The sequence below is a fragment of the Phalacrocorax carbo genome, chromosome 15 (genome assembly GCF_963921805.1).
Source record: "Phalacrocorax carbo chromosome 15, bPhaCar2.1, whole genome shotgun sequence".
In the NCBI taxonomy this organism is placed as follows: Eukaryota; Metazoa; Chordata; class Aves; order Suliformes; family Phalacrocoracidae; genus Phalacrocorax; species Phalacrocorax carbo.
In genome coordinates this window covers 5,809,951-5,836,211 of record NC_087527.1, presented here as the reverse complement: position 1 = coordinate 5,836,211, position 26,261 = coordinate 5,809,951, and the positions used below count along the sequence as shown (strand labels likewise).

At 60.6% G+C, this 26,261-nt stretch overlaps 3 protein-coding genes across 6 annotated transcripts in view; 1 reads left to right on the top strand and 2 right to left on the bottom strand.

Moving 5' to 3' along the window:
- Positions 1-1,337: 1,337 nt before the first annotated feature.
- INPP5J (inositol polyphosphate-5-phosphatase J) lies at positions 1,338-10,084 on the top strand. 3 transcript variants are annotated; one of them, XM_064466071.1, is made up of 12 exons: positions 1,338-2,245; positions 3,230-3,340; positions 4,851-4,959; positions 5,588-5,704; positions 5,775-5,950; positions 6,527-6,638; positions 7,038-7,147; positions 7,487-7,676; positions 7,919-8,056; positions 8,448-8,540; positions 8,788-8,892; positions 9,040-10,084. In XM_064466071.1, the coding sequence occupies exons 1-12, from the start codon at positions 1,458-1,460 to the stop codon at positions 9,658-9,660; spliced, it is 2,670 nt and encodes an 889-aa protein (XP_064322141.1). In that variant the 5' UTR covers positions 1,338-1,457; the 3' UTR covers positions 9,661-10,084. The 3 variants fall into 3 exon arrangements, with proteins under 3 accessions (XP_064322141.1, XP_064322144.1, XP_064322142.1); XM_064466074.1 differs by having other exon boundaries at positions 8,997-9,068; XM_064466072.1 differs by lacking the exon at positions 8,788-8,892.
- Positions 10,085-10,188: 104 nt separating this feature from the next.
- Positions 10,189-13,248, bottom strand: PLA2G3 (phospholipase A2 group III). Its single transcript, XM_064466075.1, has 7 exons — positions 12,784-13,248; positions 12,568-12,700; positions 12,353-12,487; positions 11,667-12,172; positions 11,429-11,558; positions 11,162-11,296; positions 10,189-10,938 (listed from the first exon to the last, which is right to left on the bottom strand). The coding sequence occupies exons 1-7, from the start codon at positions 13,214-13,216 to the stop codon at positions 10,734-10,736; spliced, it is 1,677 nt and encodes a 558-aa protein (XP_064322145.1). The 5' UTR covers positions 13,217-13,248; the 3' UTR covers positions 10,189-10,733.
- Positions 13,249-20,241: 6,993 nt separating this feature from the next.
- POLE (DNA polymerase epsilon, catalytic subunit) overlaps positions 20,242-26,261 on the bottom strand; it is a 30,301-nt gene continuing 24,281 nt past the window's right edge. Inside the window, exons 36-48 of one of the 2 annotated variants that reach the window (XM_064465836.1) lie at positions 25,671-25,894; positions 25,311-25,531; positions 24,508-24,712; positions 23,862-24,035; positions 23,450-23,575; positions 22,792-22,924; positions 22,487-22,679; positions 22,236-22,367; positions 21,935-22,128; positions 21,516-21,716; positions 21,105-21,230; positions 20,890-20,979; positions 20,242-20,658 (exon numbers count right to left, since the gene is read on the bottom strand). In XM_064465836.1, the coding sequence (XP_064321906.1) occupies positions 20,545-20,658; positions 20,890-20,979; positions 21,105-21,230; positions 21,516-21,716; positions 21,935-22,128; positions 22,236-22,367; positions 22,487-22,679; positions 22,792-22,924; positions 23,450-23,575; positions 23,862-24,035; positions 24,508-24,712; positions 25,311-25,531; positions 25,671-25,894 (2,133 nt within the window). In that variant the 3' untranslated portion in view covers positions 20,242-20,544. The remainder of the gene's footprint in view (positions 20,659-20,889; positions 20,980-21,104; positions 21,231-21,515; positions 21,717-21,934; positions 22,129-22,235; positions 22,368-22,486; positions 22,680-22,791; positions 22,925-23,449; positions 23,576-23,861; positions 24,036-24,507; positions 24,713-25,310; positions 25,532-25,670; positions 25,895-26,261) is intronic. The other variant, XM_064465837.1, reaches the window with a different exon arrangement.

Genomic DNA, 26,261 nt, shown 5'->3' with positions numbered 1-26,261 from the left:
TCCTCCTTCATGTCCTTCCTGAAGAGAGGTGTGACATTTGCTCTCCTCCAGTCCTCTCCCAGTTGCCATGATCAATCACAGATTATCAAGAGTGGCCTTGCGATGACAGCAGCCAGCTGCCTCTACATTCGTGGGTCCATCCCACAGGACCTAGTCCTCTTCCACCAAGATCCTTGTCCACATTGCGCTCCAGCCTCCCCCAGGCTCTGGGGCTCATGAAGGAGGGTCTTGCTGGTACAGACTGAGGTGCCTGGGACGTCTGCCCTCTCCATGCTCTGTGTCACCAGGCCCCCCGACTCCTTCAGGCACACACATCTGAAGCACCCCCGGCACGCTTTCACACCTGCCTGTACAAACAGCTGCACATGAGCACACCGGCACTGAGGTACACAGGCGTGGTGCTACGCACAGGTACATGTGCTGCTGCACGCATGCAGCTGCACATGCAGCCCCACAACCACCCTCCCCACACACAGAGCACCGCAGAGCAGCTACCCTGAGCGTGTGCGTGCACCGACAACTACAAACACACAACAGTGCACACATGCATGTGGGTGCATGACGCGACAGTCACAGTAGCACACATGCAGTTGCGTGCACAAAAATGCACGCATGCTTGCATGCGCAAGGGCAGGTGTGCTCTACTTCCCGCTCTGCTCCGTGCTGGTGCAGCCTCACCTCGAGTCCTGTGGGCAGTTTTGGGCGCCGCAGAACATCAGGGATACAAAGCTACTGGAGAGTGTCCAGAGGAGGCCACGAAGTTGGGGAAGGGTTTAGAGGGGAAACTGTACGAGGAGCAGCTAAAGTCACCTGGTTTGTTCAGCTGGAGCAGAGGAGGCCGAGGGCAGCCCTCGTGGCGCTCTGCAGCTCCCTCCCAAGGGGAGGAGGAGGGGCAGGGCTGGTCTCTGCTCTCTGGTGACCAACGCCAGGCCCCGAGGGAATGGCAGGGAGATGTGCCAGGGGAGGGTTAGGCTGGGCATTAGGAAAAGGTCCTTCCCCCAGAGGGTGGTGGAGCCCTGGAACAGGCTCCCCAGGGAGGCATCACGGCACCAGCCTGGCGATATTCAAGCAGCACTTGGACAAGGCCCTCAGAGACACGGTGTGAATTTGGGGCGTCCTGTGCAGGGACGGGGGCTGGGCTCGATGGTCCTTGTGGGTCCCTCCCAGCTCAGGGCATTCTGTGGCTCTACGTGTGCACGCGCTGCACAAGGGCACGCGTGAAGAGAGTCGTCCCCGTGTCGCGCCGGCGGGGGGGTGGTGTGTTTGGGGGGACAGGGGGCGGGGCACAGGCCGTGACGTGAGGGGCGGGGCGGCGGCAGGTGCGCGCGGGGCGGGGGGAGGCGCTGTCCCTGCTGCCGCTGCTGCGCCTTTAAGGCGCCGCGCAGGTGGCGGGGGGCGCCGGGCCGGGCCGTGAGGGGAGCGGCGGCGCTGGGGGCGCTCGCTCGGGTCTCCCGCCGATGGAGCCGGCCCGGCGCGGCAGCGCGGACCATGGCTCGGCCGCCGCCTCGGGGCCGCGCCCCGGGCCCCCGCGGGGCTCCGTGACCGCCGCCTCCCCCGCGCGGCCGGTGCCCTTCGGTCCCGGGGGCTCGGCCCGACCCCAGCCCGACGGCGGGGCCCCGGCGGCGCCTTTCCTCGGGGGCGGCGTCCCGGGTGTCCGCAGGAGCTCCCGGACGGACACCCCTTGCGACCCCTTCCCCTACGGCTGCTCCCGGGTCGGGGGCGCGCAGCGCGGCGCTCCCGAGGAGCGGGCCCCGGGCCGGGCTGCCCAGCCCCTGCCGCTGGAGGTCGGCCGGGCCCAGCCCGAAGGGGCCGGCGGGCCCCACGCCTTCGCGCTGCCCACCCTGCTGCCCCCCAGCCCCGGCGCCCCGCCGGCTCGCCCCGCCGTGCCCCCCTCCCCGGCGGCGCCCGGCCGGCCCTCCTTTGCCGAGCTCGGTCCTCTGGAGCACGCCGCCCCCGGCAAGCCGCTGCCCGCCGAGCGCAGGGAGATGCTCCCCAAGGCGGAGTCCAGCGACCACATCTCGGCCTGGGCGGGCTCCTCGCCCAGGGCCGCCGGCCTGCCCAAAGCCGTCTCCAGCGAGTTCATCGCCGGCGGGCGGGTGGGCCTGTCCAAGCCTGTGGCCCTCTCCAAACCGGAGCCGGACGAGCTCTCCCTCTTCGGTAGGTCCCTTGGCCTGCCAAGCTCCAGCGACTCCTGCGATGCACTTCTCGGCTGCTCAGCAAGGGTCCCGGAGGATGGCTCGTTCCGGTGAGCGGGTGTTACTGGGGCGGGAGGGCAGAGGGGAGCAGTGCCGGGCGAAAGCTGCCCTTGCTTTGAGTCAGTGAGCGAAGCCTCTTATGGGTTGGAGTTGCCCTTGTCTTACTGTTGTGGATGGTGTTTAGCTGGAGGAGATTTGGGGTGAGGGGCTATGGACAAGCAGGGTTCACAGGCTGGGGAAGGATGCACAGTGCCTGCTCTCTGTGCAGGCAACGTTCAGGGGAGCGGGTGCTGTGTGGGGTGGCGTGTCAGAGGCACAGGCTGTGGAATGGGTGCCATCTGCCCCCTCCCCCCCCGCTGTCCCTGAGCTCTGGAAATAATGTGGCACTACCTTCCCTTGCTGTTGAAACCTGCTCCTTGTGACTGAGGCTCGCCCTAGCACCGCCGAAAGAGCCCGCGGGCCACTGGCGCAGGCTGCGTAACAGCATTAATGTGTTGTGACTGATGGTGGCTTTGCACTGGTGAAGGACACTGCTGCGGGGCTTGCAGCGCTGCTGTCACATGCAGTGCCCTGGCCTTTGGGGCTGGCCGTGCTTTGGGACAGTCTCTGGGGACTGAGATTCAGGTCCTTTTCCGCAGGAGCCCAAGGGATGCGCGATTCCTGGGGAAGGGAGGGGAAGCAGTTTTCTGGGGACACCCTGTCTCACAGGCTGCCTGCTGTGCCAGCCTGCTAGTGTCAGTCAGCAGTGATGAAAACGAGGGCTCTTTGTGCTGGTTTCTAGAATTTCACCAGGGTTGGGTTACAGTGGGGCTTGCCATGTGCCAAGGTGCAGACCCTGGGGGAATTTAGAGGCAAGGACCCACCTCCCTCAAAATTAAGGACCTGGTGTACATGCCCTGGCTAAGCTTTAGCAGTGGACACTTCTGTTGCAGGCAGAGAGCTTCCTTCCTTGGTTGAGCTGGGGGGCTAAACAGGGGAGACAAGGAACACCTCTGAGTCCCAGTGTTAGCCTGTTCTTCCTTTGTCCTCCCAAGCATCACAGTGGTCACCTGGAACGTGGGCACAGCCATGCCCCCGAACGATGTGACATCCCTGCTGCACCTCAACACTGGCGAGACAAATGATGCAGACGTGATTGCCATTGGGTAAGAGGGTGAGGTGCAGGGCCCCCTCCCGAGCCGTGACACGTCCCTTTTCAGGGGATCTCTGCAGCCCTGGGGGGTGGGGAACAGAAGAGCTGCAGCCCCAGCCTCCCTGGGGCATGGTGAGCAGGGAGGGGTGTGCATCACAAGCAGTAAAATATCAGGAAAGGTGATGGAGAAACAGCTCCTAGTAAAATGGGAGTGCTGATTGGAACTGAAACCATTGAATCCTGAATAGCTTCAAACCCTCAAAGATCCTGTGTTCTGCAGAGCCAGGCCTCGGTGAGCACTGCTCTTGCCGTGAGCACTGGCAGTTCTGAGGTCAGCTCTGTAGAGGCATTTAACTCACCTGCTGGAGTCCTTTGGGAGCACTTTCCTCATCTCAGCTTTTGCCCATGGTATGCAGGCCTCAAGGGTACAAATCTGCTGTTCTCTCACAGCTGGACTGGCTCTGTGCCCCTGGCAACACTTAACTGCTGGCAAGGCAGCGCTATGTTGGTGTGGTGAGGCTTTATTGGCGTGGCTGGCAAGGCAAGCTCTGCCAGAGTCTAAAACTGGTCCCTCAAGGTTTGCTGTGGTGTGTGTTGATTCCTGCTAAGACCAGGCACATACTGCCTTTACACAGGGAGCAAGAAGTAGCCTCTGCCCGTGGGCATGAGGTAGAAGAGCTGGGTCTGCCCCCAGGAAGCTCCCAGGGACTCTTCCAGTGCTTGTTGCCCCAGGGAGGGAGTGGTGTATGGCTGAGGCTGCTGGAGCTACGATGCTGTGTTGGAGACAGTCTCCTGGGCCCCTAGGCCTTGTGGACCAGTGGGATGGGGCTCTGAAGGTAGACCCAAGTCTGGATGGGTGGGGCAGGGGTGTAGCTGACAGCAAGGGACTTGCTGGGACTGTGTCTTGGCTGGGTCAGGGTGTCCTGCTGCTCCCTGCACCCAGGCTGTCTCTGCCTGGCAGCTTCTTTCCTCTGACCTGTGTCCTTGTGCCCCGAGCACTTGATATTTTTGGGCAAGACACTTCCTGATTCTGCTGTTCTCTGTGGATGTTCTCTCTTCACTAATTGCTGAGCTGGGAGGAGCGCTGTTAACCTTCTGTTTGCTGCTGCTCTGAGCTTGGTGGCTAGGATGCATTGGACACCCTGTGCTGAAGTAGCAGTGAGACTTGTCTTCTCTGTAGAGACCAGCGCAGCTGAAAAGTCCTGTAGCCTCTCTTGCACCTAGAGATAGGCTTTAGACTGCTGCCCAGCCCTGTGCAGCTGAACTGCTCCTGTTTTTAAAAAGGTCCAAGACCTCGTGGCTTCAGGGCCATTTGTGCCTTCTGCTAGCACATGGCCCAGCATTGCTGGAGCAAGGATATTGCTGGTTTGTGCTCTAAACCCAGGGTCCTCCCTTGAACTGCTCTTCCTACCCAGGCCCTGCTCCCCAGCACTGTGCTTTGGCACCTCTCCCAAGGAGCTCTCGCTAGCTGGGACACAGACCCCTTCCTGGTGTGGCTAAGGGACTTGTCCCTTTCCTCCCAGGCTGCAAGAGGTGAACTCTAAGATAAACAAGCGCCTGAAGGATGCCCTCTTCACAGATCAGTGGAGTGAGCTCTTCATGGATGTGCTGAGCCCCTTCCACTTTGTCCTGGTAAGGAGGTCCCAAAGGGGCTGGGCAGTTGGTGTTCCCTCTCTGCCTCTGCCAGGCAGGTAGACCACGGGGAGGGAGAGTTGGACTGCAGGGACAGAGGGAGGAGGTGCCATGGGAGAGCCAGCTGAAGGGACAGACTGCTGGAGGGACAGCCTGCAGCCATCCAAGCAGCGTGTGGGCGCTGACCTGAGGGCCAGTGGTGCGTCTCGCCAGTGTGCTCTCTAGCTTGTGCCATCCTGCTCCCTTTCCTGCGCCTTAGGCTTCCCCTGTGGTGCTTTGGGGATGCTTCTTGTTGCCTGCTGCATTGCACCAGGGCAAGGAGGTGAATGTGGGAACAAGCCTGTGCTTCTGGCAGCAGCCTGCAGGTCCCAGGGCAGGTTCAGCTCCCCAGGGCACTTGCCCCAGGGCATACATGAGCCTTAGCATTGCTGGGATTATCTCAGCTGTCAGTGTTCACGAGGGTGTGCATAGATCTCTGAACTAAATGTGCTGTTAGTCATCTGCAAGATGGGGGGCTTGCAGAGGATGGAGGTGCTGCCGCTATGGCCTGGAGGTGGGGGAAGCTGTCCCTGCCCCTATGGGCTCTGCTGTGACTACCATCCTGCTTCAGCCCCTGCTCTCATTCCAGGTCAGCACTGTGCGGATGCAAGGTGTGATCCTACTGGTATTTGCCAAGTACTACCACCTCCCCTTCCTGCAGGACATCCAGACAGACTGCACGAGGACGGGGCTGGGAGGCTACTGGGTGAGTGTGGCCCTGGGGGAGGTGGCAAGGGGCTGGCTTCCTGAGGAGTAATGGGATCCTCTTGGTGCAGGGCAACAAGGGTGGGGTGAGCGTTCGTCTGTCCATCTTCGGCCACATGGTCTGCTTCCTGAACTGTCACCTGCCAGCACACCTGGAGAAGGCGGAGCAGCGCAAGGAGGACTTTGCCACCATACTGCACATGCAGCAGTTTGAGGGACATACAGCCAGCGGCATCCTGGACCATGAGTGCGTACCCCACAACTTTGCTCCCCAATCTGGGCCTGGGCTGTAGTGCCAGCCCCTGTCCTGACTGCCTCCTAATTCTGGGGTCTGTCCCCTGAATCCCAGCACAGCCTGCAGGAGGGGTCTTGCCAGCAGAGCTGCAAAATTGTCCCATGGCCCAGTGGAGACTCAGCATGGTGGGGTAGGTGTTAAGAGGGGTCCTTGGTCTCCCCTGGGGCACAATGAGGCCTGGTGCAGCTCCTGCCATAATGGCACTGTTGGGGTTTGGGACTGGTGAGGTGGAGGGCCTGTCCCAGTGTCTTGGCTGGGCAGTCTGACTCTGGTAGGTGCCTCACAGTGGAAATTTCCACCCTTAATTTCTGCCCAGGGAAGTCAGGCCTATTGGGTTAATGGTGCTTGGTACTACCTGAGGAATCCCGGCAGGGCTGGCAGCTGGCCAAGCTGCCGGCTGAGCGCTGTCCTGCACTGGTGCTCCTGAGAGTGCCTCTGCTGCAGGCTGAGGCTGCCCACAGGCTGACACTTTCCCCTTGCTGTGCTGCCTGGATCTGATAGCCTCATTGCCCTTCCTCACATCCACAGCCTTGTGTTCTGGTTTGGGGATCTCAACTTCCGCATCGAGAGCCTTGACATCCGATTTGTGAAGTATGCCATCGACAGCAACATCCTGAGCCAGCTCTGGGAGAAGGACCAGGTGAGAGGGATGGGCATGCTGCCGAGCCTTGGCCAGGCACTGAGTGGCATTTGCCTCTTGCCAAAACAGCCTGTGCAGCTGTGGGACAAGGCATGTCCCCTTGCTGCCCATGGGACGCAAAGGGCCCTGGCCCTGTGGGGAGGGGACAGCACAGTCCCAGGATGGTCTTTATGGGAGGTGGGCACATGCTTCCTTTATCAGTGTGCTTGGGAAGATCTGGGGCATTGGGTCTATGGACTCGCTGCTTGCAGGGCATGGACAAACCCCGAGGGTTGTGCGGCGCTGGCAGCAGCGGGGCAAGGATTGACTGTGTGCTGGGGGTGGAGAGGTCTTGGGGGCTTGCAGAGGGGTCTGGCCATGGGGACTGGTGTGGTCCCTGACTTGCTGTCTTTCCCCCAGCTGAACATTGCCAAGAGCACCTGGCCAGTCCTCAGTGGCTTTCAGGAGGGACCCCTGAACTTTCCACCCACCTTTAAGTTTGATGTGGGCACCAACAAGTATGACAGCAGGTAGGAGAGCAGAGCTCAAGTGTGTGGTGGGCCTGGGAGCAGGTGGCATGGCTGAGGGATGCAGGAATGGAGGGTGCTGGTGCCAGCAGGACGGGCTGATGCTGGTACAGATGGACAGGGGGCCGTGCTGGGGTGGGCACGGGCTGGGCTGGGGATGGCAGGCTGGGACACAACTGTTGTGCTGGTGCCAGCGCAGGTTTGTCCCTGTAGCCGCACTGAGCTGTGTGCCAAGATGAGCTGCATCCCCTGCCCGTGTGTGCCATAGTGCCAGGGGGAGGCAGTTTGGGGTGGAGCCCACTGCCCCCTGCCAGGCAAGAGATGCCCCTCTGTGCCCTGCAGTGCCAAGAAGCGAAAACCTGCCTGGACTGACCGCATCCTCTGGAAGATCAAATCTCCCAGTGTTGGGCTTGGTGCAGGTGGGCGCCGGCCCAGCCAGGGTGTCCTGTCGGTGAGCCAGCTCTGCTACTGCAGCCACATGGAGTACACCGTCAGTGACCACAAGCCAGTAGTTGCCATCTTTGCAGTGCAGGTGAGCACCATCCAGGGCCACTGGGCACACAGGCAGGAGCAAGGTGCCCAGCTAGTGTGTGCAGTGTATGATGGGGTGCGTGGGGCTTATTTTATTTTTGTTTGGCAAGCTCAGCTGTCTTGCCACTGTGGCTGGGGGTTGCTATTGTTCTATGTGTGAGGACCCAGCCCTAGATGCATGCCCTGGGCAGCAGAGGCAGCTCTCTTTGGCATGCCCTTGCTCACCATGTATGTGTCTGACAGTTTGCTTCCAAGGCAGACAAGCCCCCAATTGAGATTTATGTGGCTGACGAATGGAGCAGGCCTGAGCAAGCAGTTGTCAGGTACAAGATGGCTGTTGGCTTCCACCGGAGCTCCTGGGACTGGATAGGACTCTACCGGGTAGGGGAATGGGGGCTGCTGGGGCTGGAGGGAGTGGGGAGCACTGCACAGCACCATGGGGTCCCTTCTGAGCTAATCCCCACCAGTGGACATAGGTACCTGGCATGGACCTATGTTCTGTGCTCTCTCTTCCCCTTGGAGGCCCTGGCAATTAGCAGCAGGATTTGGCACTGCTTCAGGAGGCTCAGATCCAGCAGTTACCTTCCTGCTCTGTGGGCCCCACAGGGTCCAAAGCCTGGCAGTTCTGGGGAGCTGGGGGACAGGGCGCTGCTGGGTGGGTGCAAGGCAGCTCTTAATGCCCCTGTGCAGAGGGGGCTGAGTGAGAGGGGAGAGCTAAAGCAGGGCTGATGTTCCCCCACTCACCTGTGTTCTCCCCTGTACACGCATATAGGTGGGCTTTCGGCATCCTAAAGACTATGTGTCCTATGTCTGGGCCAGGAGCGATGATGGAGAGCGCTGCCTAGAGAAGCAACTGTGTGCACAGGTGAGCTGGAGCCAGCCCTGCTGTCTTGCTGGGCACATGTGCCCCATCGTCGAGGGACAATGTCCCCTTTGTGCCTCTGATGGGGCAGGAGGGCACCTCCTTATTGCTTTGTGCTGAACCTTGGGCAGGCCTACTGTGCTGGTGTCAGGGATTTCTGCTCTCAGCTGGGGCTGGAGCTCTCTATGGTGGTGGGAGGGGGCACCCCTCTGCCCAGCCCCTCTGCCCATCAGCTGTCTCTGGGCTGCAGGTGATGTTCTCAGAGGAGGCACTGCCCAAGGGGAAGGGCGAGTACATCCTTGGATACTACAGCAACACCTCTAGCAGCATTGCTGGTGTGACTGAGCCCTTCCAGGTCAGCATGGCCAAGAGGCAAGGGTGAGGGGCTGAGGGAGGCAAGGGGAATGGGTGTAGGGGTGGCTTGGCTGGAAGAGGCCAGCTGCTGTGGTTACCCCACAGCCCCCTGTGAGGATCAGCCAGCAGTGCTGATGCAGGGCTGCAGATCTCCCTGCCCAGATCAGAGGAGGGCAGCAGCCCCACAGACAGCTCAGGCAGCAGCTCAGAAGAGGAGGATGACAGCACACTTGTTCTGCTGGCCCCCAAATCCCGTAGCCCCAGCCCGGGCAAGATGAAACGGCACCGGAGCCGAAGCCCCAGCCTAGCCAAGTTCCAGGGCCTCATCCTGCGGCCATCAAGCCGGGACAGGGGTACAAGCCGCAGCCCTTCACCCCAGAGCCGCCGAGGTCTCCCCGGGGACATCCCCACCATACACCTGCCCAAAGAGGAGCCGGGGCACCGCGGAGCCAAAGCCAAGGAGCCAGGGCGGGCAGCTGACAGCCAGGAGGGCAGCTCCTTCTACCAGACTGTACGGGAGCAGGGTAGCCCCCGGAGTGTCTCTACTGACAGCCCCCTGCCCAGGGCTGACCCCAGGAACCTGGGCCTGCTGCCTGCACTCCGCCTGGAGATGGTAGACCAGGCCATGGGCCGGCGGAGGGAGAGTGTGGACCAGGGCTACCCCTGCCGGAGGATGAGCCCCACCAGCCCCCTGGGCTGCAGCACCTCCCCAAAGGAGGGGAGCAACCCCCAGGAGCTCGACAGCCATAGCTGTGCCATGGGCCGCTGATGCAATTGCCCCCTCCCTCCTCCCCATAGTGCGCTTGCTGTGTGCTTTCCTCTGCCACTTCCCTGCTGAGACACCCTGATCCTTTATTTATTGCAGTGACTCCTCACCCCTGTTGTGTGCCTGGCAGGTAGGGGCTTTCCCCTACTCCCCCTAGCCTGAGCTGCTGCCCTGGCAGGGCTGGGTGGTGGCACAGGGGAGGGTAAGGCTGGTTTAGTGCTGTGGTGGGGAGTCCCTTATGAAGTTTGGAGTGCAGGACCCTTCAGTCCTATGGGAGGAGGAGGGCTGGCCTCAGCTCTGATGGCAACAGGCATAAAGTGAGGACCACCCCCAGGTACCCAGGAGATTGAAGCTTGCTCCCTCCCTGCTGCTACCACTGTGCCTCAGCCTTGGACATAGTGCAAGCGACAAAATAAACCATCCTGCCCATCCCAGCTGCACTGTGCTTACTGCAGGGGGCCAGGATCAGCCCCTGGGGTGGGTGCTACAGCATGAACAGGGGGCAGCAGGCTAAGCCCCAGCACTACACACCACACTCAAATCACCCTTTATTTATCTTCTGCAGCACACAGGGACTGGTCCCTCCCCAGGGCAGGGTCCTGGCTCCCTGCCCTTGGCTGTTGTTTCCCCCCTCCCACTTTGTTCCAGTGTTCAGAATCAGCACAGACCTCAGCCCACCCTGCCTGGGGAAGAGGGCTGGGATCACACCACACTGCTCAGGCCACCTGGCTGGGGGAGCCAGTGCCCAGAGCACACCCCTCTCCTGCCCTAGGGCACAATGGGGAAGGAAGATGGTGGGATTCCCCTTTCCCAAGCCCTCCTATTCCTTTCCCCTTGCTTTGTAGCTCACAAATGGCAGCCACAGCTATGCCACTGCAGCCACAGCTCCTTGAGAGGCTTCTCAGTCCCTCTGCCTGCCCCTGCTCCAACTGTGGCCCCCACCAGCTCCATGCAGTCACGCCAGCAGCCATGCTCGGTACCATCCTTTGGCTCAAGGACCAGAAATCAAGCAGCTCCACTCTGTTGCTGCTACAGAGCACATCTTCATCCCCATACAAGGTAGTGCTTCTCAGGCATCATCGGGGCACTGTGTGGTGCTGGGTGCCCAGCTTCTGCTCCAAGGCCAGCTGCAGGCATCGCTCATAGAGGGTGCTGCCATTGTCCTGTGTCTTCCAGTCTGGATGCTCAGCCTTGGAGGTCACATGCAGAGGACCCCAGCGCCTCAGGGTCTTTCTGAGATGCTGTGCAGGCACTAGCACAGCCCGAGTCACTATGCTACAGCTGCCAGGAAAGCAAAGCTGTGAGCATCAGTGTAACAACGCAGCACTGACAGCCGTTGCTTTCCACCCCAGCCCTGCTCATGGCACAGCAGAGCTGGGGATAACGCAATGCCAGCTCCATGCAAGACTGCAGGACAGCACCCAGCCCCACCAGAGCATCCCTCCTGCCCATGCAGCGCAGGAAGCCCCACACATCCCACATTCCTGTGACCTTCTGCACTTACTTGTGCTGTGGCCCCTCTCCCAGGCTGCAGTCAGTGGGTGGCTCCAGAACAAAGCAGCCCGTGGCAATGTGGTTGGCCAGGGCAGCCACCTCCGTGTCATCGAGGTCCTTCGCTCTGCGCAGGAACCGCGCCAGCCTGTGGGCACAGGAGGGCAGTAGTCAGCAGCTGCTGGCCAGGGTGGGTCCCACCTTATCTGACCCCAAACTATTTGCACACAGTGCTCTGTGAGGGTGGAAAAAGCCCTGCATTTTCCTCCTGGACACAGACCTGCGAGTGCAGTTGCAGTGGAAGAGCGTCCGGGTGTCCACATTGTGCAGCTGGTACTTCACCTCATGGGGTGCAATCCGGTGCTCGCATTTATCCAGGTGTTTGTAGCACCTGCACGCCCTGCCCCGGCCTAAGGACAGCAGAGCAGTGAGGGGCACCCCTGGCACACGACCTCAACAGGCTGAGGCCTCGGGATGCCCCAGCTGTGGTGCACGCTCTGCCCCCAGCACCGACTCACCCTGCTGCCCGCGCCTCCCCACAGCAGGCACCGGGGTGGCTCCGCACCGCTCCGCAGCCGGGCTGGATCCGATGCTGCCATCTTCAGGGTGAGCCTTGCAGGCAGGGTATGCCGAGCCCCCGGCCACCTGCTGCCCTCCTCCCAGCGCTCGCCTTCCTCCAGCAAGGTCCTGTTCCAACATGGTCATTGCTGTTGGGGGGCTGGGGTCCAGCCTCCACTGCGCTGTCGGGTGCCTGGTTGTGGGCTCAGCCTTGTCCCTGGTGGACACAGGGGACAAGGTACCTGGGCCCCGCGGCTGCTGGGCTGTCACAGGTCTCCATGCCTGGCGGAGCGTGGGGTTTTGCCCCAGTCTCTGTCGGAGCCGCTTGCGCCCTGCTCTAGAGGACTTCCTTCCCCTGCCCGGGGGCCGCACAGCAGGGCTGCCCACCTCCTCTGCAGGCAAGCTGTAGTGGTACTGACTCTGCTGCACCATCCTGGCCAGGGGTACTACACCGTAACGCTCACACCTGGAGACACCACCGGCCATAAGGCCCTGCACACCAGCCCTGCCACAGCCAAGCTGTGCCCCCGCCGCAGCCGGTGGGGCAGCCAGGCGGGGCACGCCCCGGGGCCGCAGCAGCAGATGCGCCCAGCCGCGGGTCTGCAGCAGCGGGCCGAGGCAGGGACACCCCCCCCAGAGCACTCACCCTCCCCACCACTGCCACTGGACGCACTCCTCGCTCTCCTCCAGCACGAAGCACGGCACCTCCAGCAGGTTGAAAAAGGTGACGCCGATGATGTTGGAGATGGTGTCGTTGAGGGCCAGCAGGCACTGCCGGAACCTGCGGGGCAGACGGGGGCGGTGAGCGGCCCGGCGGCCCCCCGGTGCGGACCCCTGCCCGGCCCCGGCCCCCCGGAGCACCTAGCGTCGCAGTCGCAGTGGGAGACGGTGTGCAGGCGGTAGTTGCGGATGCCGTAGTTGAACTGCAGCGCCGCGATCTGCGCCGAACACTGGTCGTGCTCCCGGCAGCAGCCGTCGGGGCCGCGGAAGAGACCTGCGGGCAACGCCGGTGAGCGCGGCCCCCGCCGGGAGGACGGGGTGCGCGTGCCCGCCCGCCGCCCCCGCCCGCCCCCGTACCCAGCTCGCTGGTGTTGCCCGCCGAATCACCGGCTCCGCACCACAGTGTGCCCGGTAGCGTCCAGCCCCGCCGGCGGCGGCGGCGGGGTGTGCTCCCTCCCGGCGCCGCGGGGTCGGTGCAAGCAGCGCGGCGCCGCCAGAGCGCGGCCAGGTCCCGCCGCAGCGGGGCGCCGGGGGCGGCGGGCGGGCGGCGCGCGCAGGCGGCGCGGAAGGCGCGGGCCAGGCGCGGGTCGCGGCGGGCCCAGCACGCGCGGAGGCGGTCGCCCCCGGCCCAGGTGCTCTCCACCAGCGCGGCCGGGCCGCCGCCGCTCAGGAAGGCCACGTAGCGCGCGCCACCCGCGCCCGCCACCCGCCGCGCGCACACGGTACCGCCGGGCCAGGCGCGCGCGCAAGCGCACACCGCCGCGCAGGCCAGCACGGCGCGCGCCCACATCCCACCGCGTCTCGCCCCCGCGGCGTCCCGCCACCCCCACCCCAAACCCTCGTCCTCCGGCTTTAAGTCCGCGCCCGGCGGCGGACCCAGCGCTGATTGGGCCGGGCCGCGCCGCGCCGGCCCCGCCCCGCCCCGGGGAAGGCGAGCTGGGGCGGCGGGAGGCAGCCGGTAACCCCCGCCCGCACACCCGCGCCCTTCCAGTGCACCCCCGTGTCAGATTTCCCCCCCCCCCCGGCCGTGCACCCCCAGTCCCGTGCACCCACCGTCCTGGGCGCCCCTTGCCCATTCCCCGCCTCCCCCACCTCGCCGCGGCACCCCGCCCCATGCACCCTCTGTCCATGCACCTCCCCCCCAAACGGACACCCCCGGGGCAGGCACCTGCCGGCAGGTGCAGCTCTGTGGGGCAGCCCCAGCCCTGCGCCAGTGCAGAACACCCGGGAGCACGCAGGGGCACATGCACGTCTCCGGGTAGGTGTGTGCGCACAGGTGTCTGCACACCCGCCTTCTGCAGGTGTGTACCCCTGTGTGTGTGTGCGCGCATGCTGGTGTGCATCCTGTGCATGTCCAACCGTGTGCACGCACCTGCACGGGGGGTAGGCATGTCGACGCTGTCTACTGCACAGGTCACAGAGCCATCACCTCTCCAACCCCTGCTGAAGCTGCCTCTCGGTCCAGGCCTGCGTCTGGTTGGGGGTTGATTATTTCCAAGGATGGAGACTCTGCAGCCTCCCTGGGTACCCTCTGCTAGTGCTTGACCTTCACAGGACAAAGGTGTTTTCTGATGTTCCAAGGGAGCCTCCTGTGTTCCAGTTTGTGCCCATTGTGCCTTGTCCTGTCACTGGGCACCACTGGGAAGAGCCAGGCTCTGTCCTCTTTGCACCCTCCTTGCAGGTATTTCTATACATTGATTGGACACTCCTGAGCTTCCTCTGCTCCAGGCTGAGCAGTCCCAGCTCTCGCAGCTTCTCCTCATAGGACAGGCGCTCCAGTTCCTTCACCGCCATCAGGGCCCCTTGCTAGACTCATCCCAGCAAGTCCATACCTTGACTGGGTGAGCCTGGGCTGGAGCAGACGCAGCGACACTGCCCTCCCTGCCTGGTGCTCCCCTCCCCTGCTCTGCTGGCAGCTCTCGGCCAGGTGCAGCAGGGGCTGCTGGTGGCCTCTGATGCGAGGACACATCCCTGGCTCCTGCTCAGTAAGGGCCCAGCAGGATCCCGAGGTCTGTCCTCACAGAGATGCTTTCCAGCCGGTGACACAGCCTGTGCTGGTACATTTCCCATTTGGGAACCTGGATCTCTCTCCCCTGGAAACCCCCCAGGAGCGTGCCTGGGCTCCAGGGCAGTGCTCACCCCGCCACCTCACATTAGGGTCCCAGTGCCCCGGAGGAACGTTACTCAGGGTGGCTGGTGGGTCCGGGAACCCCCATCCCACTGCATCACCCCAGAGGGACGCTGCCCCAGAGAAGCAGCCCACCAGGGTCCAGCTTCACTTCCCTCCACCAAGGGGGAGCCAGGAAGGGGCAGCAAAGGGAAGGAAGGAAGCAGAAGGAGCCACCACGATTCCTCGGGTACAGCTCGTGCTTCCAGAGCCAGCCTGGGGTTTATTTACTTGCCCAGGATGATGCTCTGCCCTGCTGTGGTTCTGCATGCTGGGAGGTCGGGGGGGGACAGTTTGCGGAGCCCGTGTGCCAGGAGTGCTGCAGGGCAGCTGGGGCCTGGCGGACAGGGTTCAGCAACAGAACCTTATCTCACCTTATCAGGATTTCCCTTACAGCGTGGCTATAGAGGCCAACGCTGCAGACAGTGCAGAGTCCACTCTGCAGCTGTGATACGGCTGCTGTGTACCACCCGTGACATCGCCTGAGGTGTTGCAAAGGTCTCCCAGCTGCTGTGTCACCTGGCAGGGCCACCTCTAGGCTTATGTGGCCCCTGTCCCATGGGAGGAAATTTCCACCCTGGGTGATGTGTTCACCAAGTGGGATGGGGGCTGGCGTGCGGGCGCTGGGGACTGGCTCTGCTAGGGGATATCCTGGCCCCGGAGGAACCAGCCTTCAGCCACCCCACCGGGAACCACAGACCCCTCCTGCTGCAGGCTCTGCCACACTGCACTCCTGTCCCCTGCACCCCTGGGACTGCCCCACGCCAGGGCTCACAGCCCTGCAGGGGCCCCACGGCGGGGAGGCCAACGTCGGCAGCACAGTGCAGCCTTGGCTGCGAAGTGTGTGAGCGTGTCAGGGACCGAGGACCCAGTTTGGGTTTGTCTGGAAGATAATGGGGGATAAGGAGGGACACCCGGTGCTGCGGCCTTCACCCCCCCCACCCAAGCAGCGGGTGGGGGTGACACAGCTGGCCCCATGCCACAGAGCAGCCTGATGTCTAACCAGGTGACTGTTGCCCTGCTGCTGGCTGCTGGGGTGAGGCTGGGGTCCAGCTGGCCAGGGTGCAGGGATGAGCCCTGGGCTGCCTGCCCCTATTGGCAGTGCTCTGCAGCCCTGCGCCCAGCTCCGCTGGTGCTGCTCAAGGTCGCAGGCAAGGCCAGCGCGGGGCTGAGACGCCAAGGGCTTGCTCTGCCTGCGCTGCCTGTGCTGCTGCAGTGCTGGGAACACCACTGTGCCTGCAGTGGGGGAGTGCTGGGCTCTGGCAGAGATGCCAGCAGCCACAGTCCTGTGCCATGAGGCCAGCAGGTCCCAGCCTGGGTCAGCAGGAGTGCAGGGATGGGCTGGTGAAGCGATTCTTCCCCCTCCCTGCTCTACATGCCACACCCCATATGGGGCTCCCCAGTACAAGAAAACCATCACATACTGGAGTGAGGCTGGTGGAGGCTACTGATCTGGTCAGGGCTGGAGCTGGGCTTCTTTGGGCTGAAGGAGAGGTGAGACCTTATCTGCCTGGAATTTCAGGTCACATCAGGGCTCGTTCCTTCTCCCTTTGCATCCCCAGGCCGGCACAGGCATCAGGGTGATGCCGGCTGCGGGGACATCCTGCAGGCAGGAGCTGCATGTCCAGGCTGTATGGGTGACTGCTGGACCTGGGGCCTCATCTGTGTCCCAGAGCTGACACATTCCCGGCTGCCCCTGTGTCCAGCCTTGCCCTTCGCCCCAGCCAGCCGGCAGCGCTGGCTCCCTGCAGGTGTGCAAGTGCGTGTGCCATGTGTGCGCCGGCCACATCCTGCTCATGTCCCTGCAGGAGAGGCACCAGTGGATGGGGAGCATGGCTCTCCCCTCTCTGGAGAAGTGGCTGTTACCCTGCCTGGGGCAGAGCCAGGGCAGAGCCAGAGCAGACTGAGCTTTACACAGTGCAAGCAGGGAGGGGAACTGGCTCTGCAGAGTCCTGGGCGACCCCAGCCAGGTCCTGCATATAAACACCAAGTGGCTGAAGGGCTGCCACGAGACATTGCCCTTTGTGTGGGGCATCCACGGTGGTATTGCATAAGGAATTGCTGAAGCCTTTCTGCTTTCCACTGCGCTAAGCTGGAACTTAAAACTTCGTGGAGATAGAAAGAAGAAGGATGAACACACGTCCATCCTGTTCAATAGGGCACCAGGGCATCCACAGCTCTGGACACAGAAGGCAGAGCAGAGAAACAACTTCGTTATGCGAGCAAATTGCTTGTGAATGTTGGAAGTGAAAACGAGTTGGAGTGAGCAAAGGGATGATGCAGTTCTTTTACACCTGAGCTGAGGTTATAAATTCAGCCAGCTTGCAGACCCAGGGGAGACTCCTGGGGGCTGTGTAGACTCTGCCACGCACCAAGTCCCTCCATCTCCTGCTGGGACACGGTGGGTTGGCACTCCCCGGCTGGCAGCTGCCATGGCTGGGTGTGACCATGTCTATCACCTGCTTCTGCCTAGGATAGCCTGGGTCGAGCTGTGGCTCTGTGTCACATCTTTGTTCCCACCTGCGTCCCCTGCTTTGGCGCCAAGACCCCATGCTGGGGCCACTCTGTCATGCTTCTGTGGGTAACCTCAGCACGCAGCAGCCAGGAGTCTCCCCAGTGCCTCCACCCCATTCTGCTGGATCGGGGTGGCTGGGCTGGCAGGAGCAGAGCTCAGTGTTTCCATCAGCCAGTGCCACTGGGATGTGGTGGGAGTCAGATTCTTCTGCTGCTATTATGGCATCTGTCTGCTCCCTCGCTACTACCTGGAACCAGAGGCCAAGGTGGTGGGCTCAACTTGCCCATGCCCTGCAGCCCTGGCTCTATGGGAGATCACTGTTTCAGGCAGGGGTGGCACTGGTGTCCATGGGTGCTCAGGCCACCCTGGGCAAGGACAGGCAGGGCATGCCCTGCCTGCACAGCCAGGCCCACATGCCCAGCCCCAGGCCCTGGGGAGGCTGTGCTGGGGTCAGGATGTGGCATGCACCCAGAGCCCCTTAAGGAAAGGGGCATCCCTCTAGAATATATTTTCTAATTCAGGTTTGTGGGGGAAAGGATTAAAAAGGGGGAGTTGTCTTCTCTCTTGCTGGGCTGGCTCCATCAGCTATTTTCAGTGCAAGTCTTGGCTGCTGAGATGAAAAGTCAGATCAGGCTCCGTGGTCATTTGCGTGTCCTACAGCTCACAGGAATCCTCTCCCGCCCCAGGAATGCAACCACCTCAAGGCATTTCCCAAGGGTCAAAGAGCACCCTGAAGGTCCTGGGAAGCCTGGTCTAGGTGACCCTGCTTGAACCAGGGACTAGATTATCCCCACCCTCAGCAAGGCGGTATGCTGGCCTTCTGGAGTGGCTTCCAGCAGTAACCAACTATGGTCTCTGTTAAACAGCCATGCCTAGAAGAAAATTCAGAAAGCCCCAAGACATAAGAAAAAAAGAAGATGAAAACTACCCCAAAACCTCCCTAAGACACACAGGTTCCTTGTAAAAGGTCAGATCCTGATGCCAGGAGGAAATTCCCACCATTTTCTGCTTTCCCTTAGCAAACCTCAGTGCTATTGTGTACTTGGAAGGTGCCTGGTTTTACCAGCCTGGTGAATGCCTTCAGTTAAATTATGAGACCTGCCTAGAAGGAAGCAGCTCTGTGAGGAGGAGCTGGTACCTGGCTGATACATACTGCTGTGCTTCCGGGTAAAGGCTGGGTAAGTGGTGAGTCAGCAGGACCTGGGCTGACCAACAGCACGAGGAGCAGCAGCTAAGAAGCAGGGACTCACTTGTCAGCACGTATTCAGGTTTGGCAGAAATCACAAGGGCTGGTAAGATGGGGAGCAGAAAAAGTCACAGGGCTGGGGCATTTCTGGAAAGCAGCCTCCTTTCTTTTGGTGTCCAAGGTAAACTGTGTGCTGGTATTTTCATCTGTCTGGAAATGAGATGAAGGAACCAAAGCAGCTTGACAAGGGAAAAGATTACAACATTCAGGTTTCCTTAATATTGTGTATGTTGGATCTGACTGTGAGCTTCTACGATTGATGGGGATGTTTGGATGCCTGCAGCAGGAAGCGTTGTATTGCACTAGATGATTCATTAAACTGCAGAATAAGGCTAACAGGTCACAGCATGTATGTCTGCATTACTCCCAGCATGTGCAGAGCTGGGGCCAGCCGTGCAGCCAGCTCCACCTGGAGCACAGCAGCCCTGTGGAGTCCTTCTGCTGGCAGGCTGCAGCCTGTCTGCCCTGGACCGCAGCCACCCGTGTCAGACCGATACCATTGTACGGCTCAGCAAATGGGTAGCAAGCGCAGAACAAGCCTAAAAGCTTGAGGTTTCCTCCTTGAACCCCACACATCGGATAAAAGCCTGTTTCCCTGGTTTTGGTGAAGGAAGTAGGCAAATTCAATTGGCCTTGGGCCCCAGGGGATTTCTCCTTCCTGCTAGAGCTGAGCCTGGTGCAGCCAGACCCTGGGCTTCTCCTGGCTCAGCCCAATAAAATGGTTGTTGCGGTTCCCATTTTCAGGTCCAGCCCAGAAACAAGGCAGATATACACAGGCACAGTGTCACACAATTTCTACAGCGGGTGAGCCTGAGGAACAGCCACACCACAAAGCCTCCAGAGAAGAAACTGCAGATGTTTAGCAGCAGCAGGATGAGGCCAGCTGTGTTAAAGGGTGTCAGTAGTGACAGAACAGGGCAGTAACACAGAGGGGGTACAGCGCCCTGGGGTGCTCCAGCCTCAGGCCAGCCCATCCCATCCCTCCTCAGGTACTGCCAGAGCTGGAAAGGGCAGGGTGGGATAACGCTTGCTCCGCCTGAGCCCATCCAAGTCACCCCCCCCAAGCTCTGAATGACCTGCTGCTCCCCAGGAGTTGTCTCCTACAGCCGCCTGCCACTGCTGCCAGTCCCAGGCCTGTCGCTGAACCCCAGGGCTCAGCATCCCTGCCTGGGGCTGCTCACTGCAGGTGAAATGGAGGTGGCATGGGTGTCACAGCTGGTGGCTGTGTCCCCACCCTGGAGCCCTGCAGTGCCATGGTGGGGACATGAACAGCCCCCAGCGCTGGTGGGGAGCTGGAGGTACCTAGGGCTGCTTGCCGTGCTGCAGCAATGGGAACAGAACAGGGTCCCCCCAGCCCCCTGTGGGCACCATCCCTGCCCCTATGCAGCCTGCAGCACAGGCAGGGGCCTCTGGGGTAGGCAAGGGTGGGCTGCTGGACTCCCCTGCCTTGATTTGAGTGGCACTGCCTCCCCCGAAAGAGGAGGTCACCCCTGACTGCACCATGTGATCGTCCTGAAAGCAGAGCCAAGCCTCCAAGAAGCACAGGAGGGTCTCTGGCTGCAGTCCTGGGGGCCCTTTGCCCCCAGGAAGGCAGGAGCAGGAGGCAGAGCCAGGGCAGACGTGTGTACCAAAACGCAGGCTGCAGCCACAATGGCAGGGAGCCGCTGGCACATTAGGGGCCAGCACTGCCCCTCAGGTGCTGGCAGCCCCTTCCCTTCTCCTGGAGGTGGAGGGGGACAGCCGGGGGCACTGCTAGGCTGCAGCATTCCTTGGTCCTTCCTGCCCAGCAAGGACACAGCTCAACACCCCCAGCTGCAGGCATCGCCTATGGGTGGGAGCTGGGGGCCAGAGCCCCTGCTTTCCCCCTCCCCAAAAACTACACCTGTCTTCTACAATCCATTTATTTATAGAAATTCAAGATTAAAACCACACCTGGGAACCAGCACAGACCTGTGGAGCACAGCTCCAGGCCCTAGTAGCCCCAGACCCACACGCCAGGCAGCTGGGAACAGGACAGCCCCGTCCCTAGCACAGCTCCTGCCTTCCCTCCCCTGCCACAGGAGGGATGCACAGCTTCTCTGGGGTCTCATGCATGGCTAAGGGGGTCCATGACCAGTCTTCTGTGGACGCAAGAGCACAGCCCCAGTGCCCAGACTGGCACAGGGCAGGCAGGAAGAGCAGCCCACCACCTCACTGCTGGAGCTGGGGGTTGGTGCACAGCAGCCACTCAATAGTTTCCAACAGGTAGACCATGCCGTAGTGCCGCGCTATGTTCTGGAAGACGTTGACGTGCTCCATGAAGGTCTGGGGAGAAGGAAGCAGGGAGGGAAGGAGGCTGCCTAGCACCCCTGGGTGGTGGGAGCCTCCAGGGGGTGGCTGGGCAGCACTGGTGGGGCAGAGGACAGCACAGCAGATCCCAGGGGACAAGCAGTTAAGAGAAGAGGCAGAGGAGGAACAGGGCACTGCAGGGCTCCTTGTTGTCTCTGTAGGAGCTGCTGGCATGGGGCTGGGCTAGGCAGGAGGGTGGAGACATACCTTGGAAGAGATGGTGAGGGAGAAGTCTCCAGCACAGCTGCAGTACACAGGCATGTGCGTCTCCTTCACGCCGTGACACTTCTTGCACACCTGGAGGCCAAGGATTTTTGGCTGGGCCAGGAGAAGAGGCCACGCCCCTCTGCCAGGGGCAGAGTAAATGTGTCCAGCCTCAGGCAGCCAGGAGGGTGGGCAGAGCAGGGGAGCCCCATACTCACCAGGTCCTGCAGCACAAAGGCCATCAGCTTCTTCTGCAAGGCTTCCACCAGCGCTGTTTCAATAGCATTGGAGTCATACTGTGCCTGGCAGTTGGAGCAGACCCAGCTGGGCAGCACCAACCCATCCTAGGGGCAAAGAGGAGGGAGGTGAGTGCCAAGAGTCCCAAGCACTGGCACAGTGTACGCAGTTTCTGGAGAGGACGGAGCATCAGCCAAAGCCAAGGGATGCTCAGACCTGTCACAAGCAGCTAGAAAAGGAGGTGAACAGAAAGTGGCCTTTAGGTGAGGCTGATCACCGGGAGCAAGCAGAGCTGCAAAGCAAAGGGGCTGAGAGAAGATGGGTAATGTGATTGACCAGCCTCTAGCATTGCCGTGCTGGGGCCTCTGGTGTCCCCAGGAAAGAGGATGCACCTGGGAGAGGGCAGGGTCCTTGCACAGGTCCAGGTCCCTGCAGAAGTTGCAGTTCCTGCAGATGACTTCAGGGAGCACGTAGGAGCGGCAAGGGTCCCGAAACTGGGCTTCTTCTGAGAATTCGCCCACCTCGATGAGGCGCAGCAGGTCCCGGCGCAGTTTGTTCACCTGGTTGGTTATGTTGGCATCCAGGGAGAGGACCTACAAGAAAAAGAGCCAGGTGAGCCTTCCAGCAGAGAAGAGAGTGTCCTCACCAGGATAGCTCATATCCTCATGACCTCATATGGGTGCAGGACAAGACAAACTGGTTTGTCTTCACTCCTGGAGGAAAGCTCCAGCAAATCCGAGCATGGCCAAGGACCAGAATTTGAGCCCTGACTGCAAACCTTCAGAAAAGGGGCCTGGCCCACCCTGCTGACCTTGCAAACGTATTTGATGAACTCCAGAGCCGGGTTGTTGAGAGGCAAGTAGGAGCCAGGCAGCACCGGGAACATGTCTGAAGGCTCAGTGGCATTACGAGAACCAGACATCTTCTTCTGGATCTTCTGGGTGATGGTGAAGAAGCTCTGGGTGAGCTCATTGGCCACGTAATCCTGCGAGAAGGTGATCATGCCTAGGTTGATGGAACAGAGGGCACTTGAGCTGTATGGTGGCTTATGGGGACAGCAAGGTGGGTGGCTCTCTGCCTGCACCAGGGCTGCCCTGTGGCTCAGCACTCACCGGGCATGGCCCCCATCTCCCCCAGTGCCTCCTCGGACACCTGGCTGGTTGTCCTCCTCTTGACAGGGGTGCTCCCGGGGGCGTTGCGCCGCAGCTCCTCCTTCATGCTGTGGTACACAGCCACAATGTAGGCTGGGAAGACATGGGCAAGGCTCCAGCTCCAGCTTGTGCCAGCAGCTGCCCCCACTACAGGCTATCCCTGGCACTAGGGAGGCAGAAGGGACCTCATCCCCCACCCCAGGACAGCTCACCTGACACAATCATCAGGAAATAGCTCTGGCAGGAGGCAGCCTGGGGCAGGTACTGTGCAATGTTCCAGCTGTTCTCCAGCAGCTCCTCCACATTCAGCTCCCCTTCGTCCCCCTCTTCTTCCCCTGCCGCCGCCTCCTCCTCCTCTTCCTCGCTGTCCTCCTCTTCCAACACTTGCTGCTTGCTGGTGTCCTTCTGGAGGAGTCAGCGATATTGCAGCAGTTCCTCAGGCCCAGCCAACACCTCCCCACTCAGCTCAACCCCCAGCACCCTGCTCCTGGGCAGCTGAGTGCTTCCCATCTCTTACCTCCCCATAGTGGATGCGAGAATCCACTTTTCCCTTGATACCTCCATAATTTGCTGGATCCATCCAGAGCAGGAACTCCCAGCATCGAGAGAAGGAGATGGTCAGAGAGTGGAAGATCTCCTTAGAGTGGATGCTGGAGGGAAGAAACTGCAGTCACCCACAGCATTGGCATCATCCTTAGTTCAGAGCCTTCTCCCCAGGACACCACAGGGAAAGGGTGGTGCTGGCAAGGAAAGGGGGTTCCCCTCTCTCAACCAACCACTGGTGGGGACCCCAGGGGAAGCCACGCCTGAGGAGTCTCAGCTCCCTGTGCTTGTGTTGAAGTGCCTGTACCACTGCCGGGATGCTGAGAGCCATCCAGAGGATGAGATGCTGGGCATCTCAAGGTCTCTTCTGGATTCTGGATTGAATCCTATGAGTATTCTTGGAATATTACCTAGAGGGGACAGCTAAGGGACAGATCCCTGCTCTACACATGACAGCAAGAGAACTGGGCAGCCTTGTCCCTTCAGTAGCTTCGCCAAAAAAAAAAAAAAAAAATACTCATTGCTGAGGCCTGTCAAAGGCAAAAAAAAAAAAAAAAAAAATCAACATCTTCCATCCTGCCTTGGTGCCATCACCTGGGAGTCTCACCTCCGGCTTGGCAACTGCACCCCACCTGTTGATGATGTACTCCATGTAGCTGATGGCATCCTCGATGCGCCGCTTCTTCGTGCACAGAATGATCCGGTTGAAGTTGGCGTAAACCACCGAGGAGCCCAGACGCTTGAACTCAGCCACCAGCCTGCAGGCAGGGCACAGGAGCAGGAGTCAGCAGGCAGGAAGGCAAAGCTCAAGGAGTGAATGTAACCCATGGAGGACGTGCTGCTCCAGCAGTCAGGAGTCAAGCATGTCAGTGATGCCATGCAAGAGAGCTCATCCAAACAGTGCAGGAGGTCCAACCTACTGCCCACCTCTCTGGAGGCTGTGGCACAGCAGAGTGCCTATGGGTGCCAACAGCATCCTGGTCACTAAGGCCACGCCTGTCCCTTCCCTGTTCACCAGCCTGGCATGCTCAAGGTCTCACTTACTGCAGGAAGAGCTTCTTCATCATGTTGTGGAGCGTGCGGTGCAGTGCCGGGTCGTAGAGCAGGGAGGAAGGAGAGCGAAGCCAGCGGTAAAAGTGAATGACCTGGTTGTCTGCGTAGACGTTGTGATACTGCGTGATCTCCTTCACCCAGCTCACCACCATGCTCTTCAGGATCCTGCCAGGGAGCAGAGACCAGCATCACCCCACTAGCCACGAGTGACCCCTTCTCCCTTCCAGACAGGGACATATTTTGGATACACTGGAGAATTCAGAGCAGGAACTCTGCCAGAGCAGAGATGTATGAGTCCTCAGCACATGAGCCACAGGGTAGGTATGTGCCTCTATAACCTGGTGGAGCATGAAGAAAGGAGAAAGAGGAAAGGGCAGAGTCTTCTCCAACATCCCCATATATCTGCTGGCTGAGCCACCAGGCAGTTCTGAGTCCAGGATCTTCAAAAGTCTGTTAGAGAAGATGCCTGCCATGCCCTTAAGACTTGAATTTACGTTTAGAGCACCCCACAAGTCCCAGTGCTGGCACAAGTGTGGGAAAGGCTAAAGCCAGGAGGGAACGAGAGGCAGGACCTGCCAGGGGACCTGCCAGGATGGAGACCAGATGCTCCACCTCCCACTGGCTCCTAGAGCCATACCTGAACGTGTTGGAGCAGAGGGCAGTTTCGTCATAGCTGGCCGGGATGTTGGCAGCTTGGTTCCCCGTCACCATGTCTTCTAGGGATGCCTGCTGAATCACGTCAAAGCTGATACTCATGCTGGAGCCTCCTTCCATGTCGTTTATGTGGTGGGACTGCAACACCGTGTTTACAGCCAGGCTCTGGATGTCCAGCTCCAGACACACTAACAGCAAACAACCTCTCAGCTGGCAGGCAGGGCAAAGGACCAACAAGGACGCCCTCCCTGCCCCTCTGCCAGAAGTGCTTTTCACAGTTACAAGGGTGATCTATAGGTGTTGCTGCACTGAGTGAAGAAATGCTTTCACGGGCCTGACTGTCTTGACTGGCACTTATTTTCCAATAAGACTTGGACCTACTAACCCTCTGGGGACCACCATTTCTTCCTGGAAGCTGCAACAGAGGAGCTCAGAAAAACTGACTCCACTCAAGCTGCTTGTGTCTCTGAGAAAGACCTGTCCTAGGGTCACCAGGGATGACCAGTTGGGCTAGTCTGTCCTTGGGCTGACACACAGGTGGTCTTCTGAGTGCTGCTGACAGTGGCCACGAATAAGGAAAGAATCTTCATTTGGATGTCTGCTCTTATTGCAGGTGACACCTCCCTGCCCCAGGACATGCCTTTGCTCAGATCACTGCTCCAAACCTGCTGATGACTACTGTCAACACAGAGACTCTTTGGAGGCTGCATCCATCCTTCTACAGGACTTGCAGAGCAGAATCCAGCTCTGCCCCTGCTTAGTACTACCACCCTACTCCCTCCTTACCTGTGGAGTAGCAGCCGGGGTTGTTTATCTCCACAGAAGCTCTCTCATCAAACTCCATGACTAGGCGGTTATCATCAGCCTCCTTACCCCCCAGGTCTGGGCGGGATGTAGGTGAGAGCCACAGCAAGTGGTTGTGACGACGGAGGTGGCGCGAGAAGAACAGGTCAGAGCCAAAGGTGGAGATGTCATCAGGGAGGTTCCCAATCGGGATGTGGTAGTACCTGGGGCACAGAGGTGAATGGTCATCAGGGTGAGCACAGCTGCAGAGAAGACCCCTACCTGTCCCCTCCAGGGATGAGGCAGCCTTGTGGTCCCATCAAGGGCATGGCAGCCCCAGAGGAGATCAGCTACTCCACGCACCTGCTCATCTCAAAAGCCTGGGAGAGGCAGGTGTCCAGGTTGAGGTAGTGGCGGATCATACGGCGAGCGGCGTGACGCTGCCAGTCCAGGACCGCATAGCTGATGTCATCTACCAGACGGATGGGGACCAAGGGGAACTCCTCAATGATGGGGATCACGCTTGCCAGCCGTTTCAGGTCCCAGTTAGACTGCACAGCCACCAGTGTGGGGCCCCGACGCTCGTCCTGGCCAAAGGAGAAGAGGACACGTCCTGGTGCACCTCTCCGGCAAGCACCTCTACTCAGCAGGAAACCAGCAGTGCCAGATGCCCCGTCCCCCCGGCAGGACCCCACAGTGGGGACAGCACATGCCAGTGCTCCTGCAGCACCCACCTCTGGGTGCAACTAGCTCTCCAGCTGAGCACAGGGATGGGGGAGATACTGAGATGGCCTCACTGCTGGCACTGCCCTAGGCAAGCCATGCCAAGCAAGACAAAGCCCTTGAGCAACACCAGCTTTTACCCTTGACTTTGGGCATCTACACGCAGGCACTGTAGGAACTGCTGCACGAGTGCCTTCCACAGCACCTTCCCCATCCATGTGCCTGCATGAA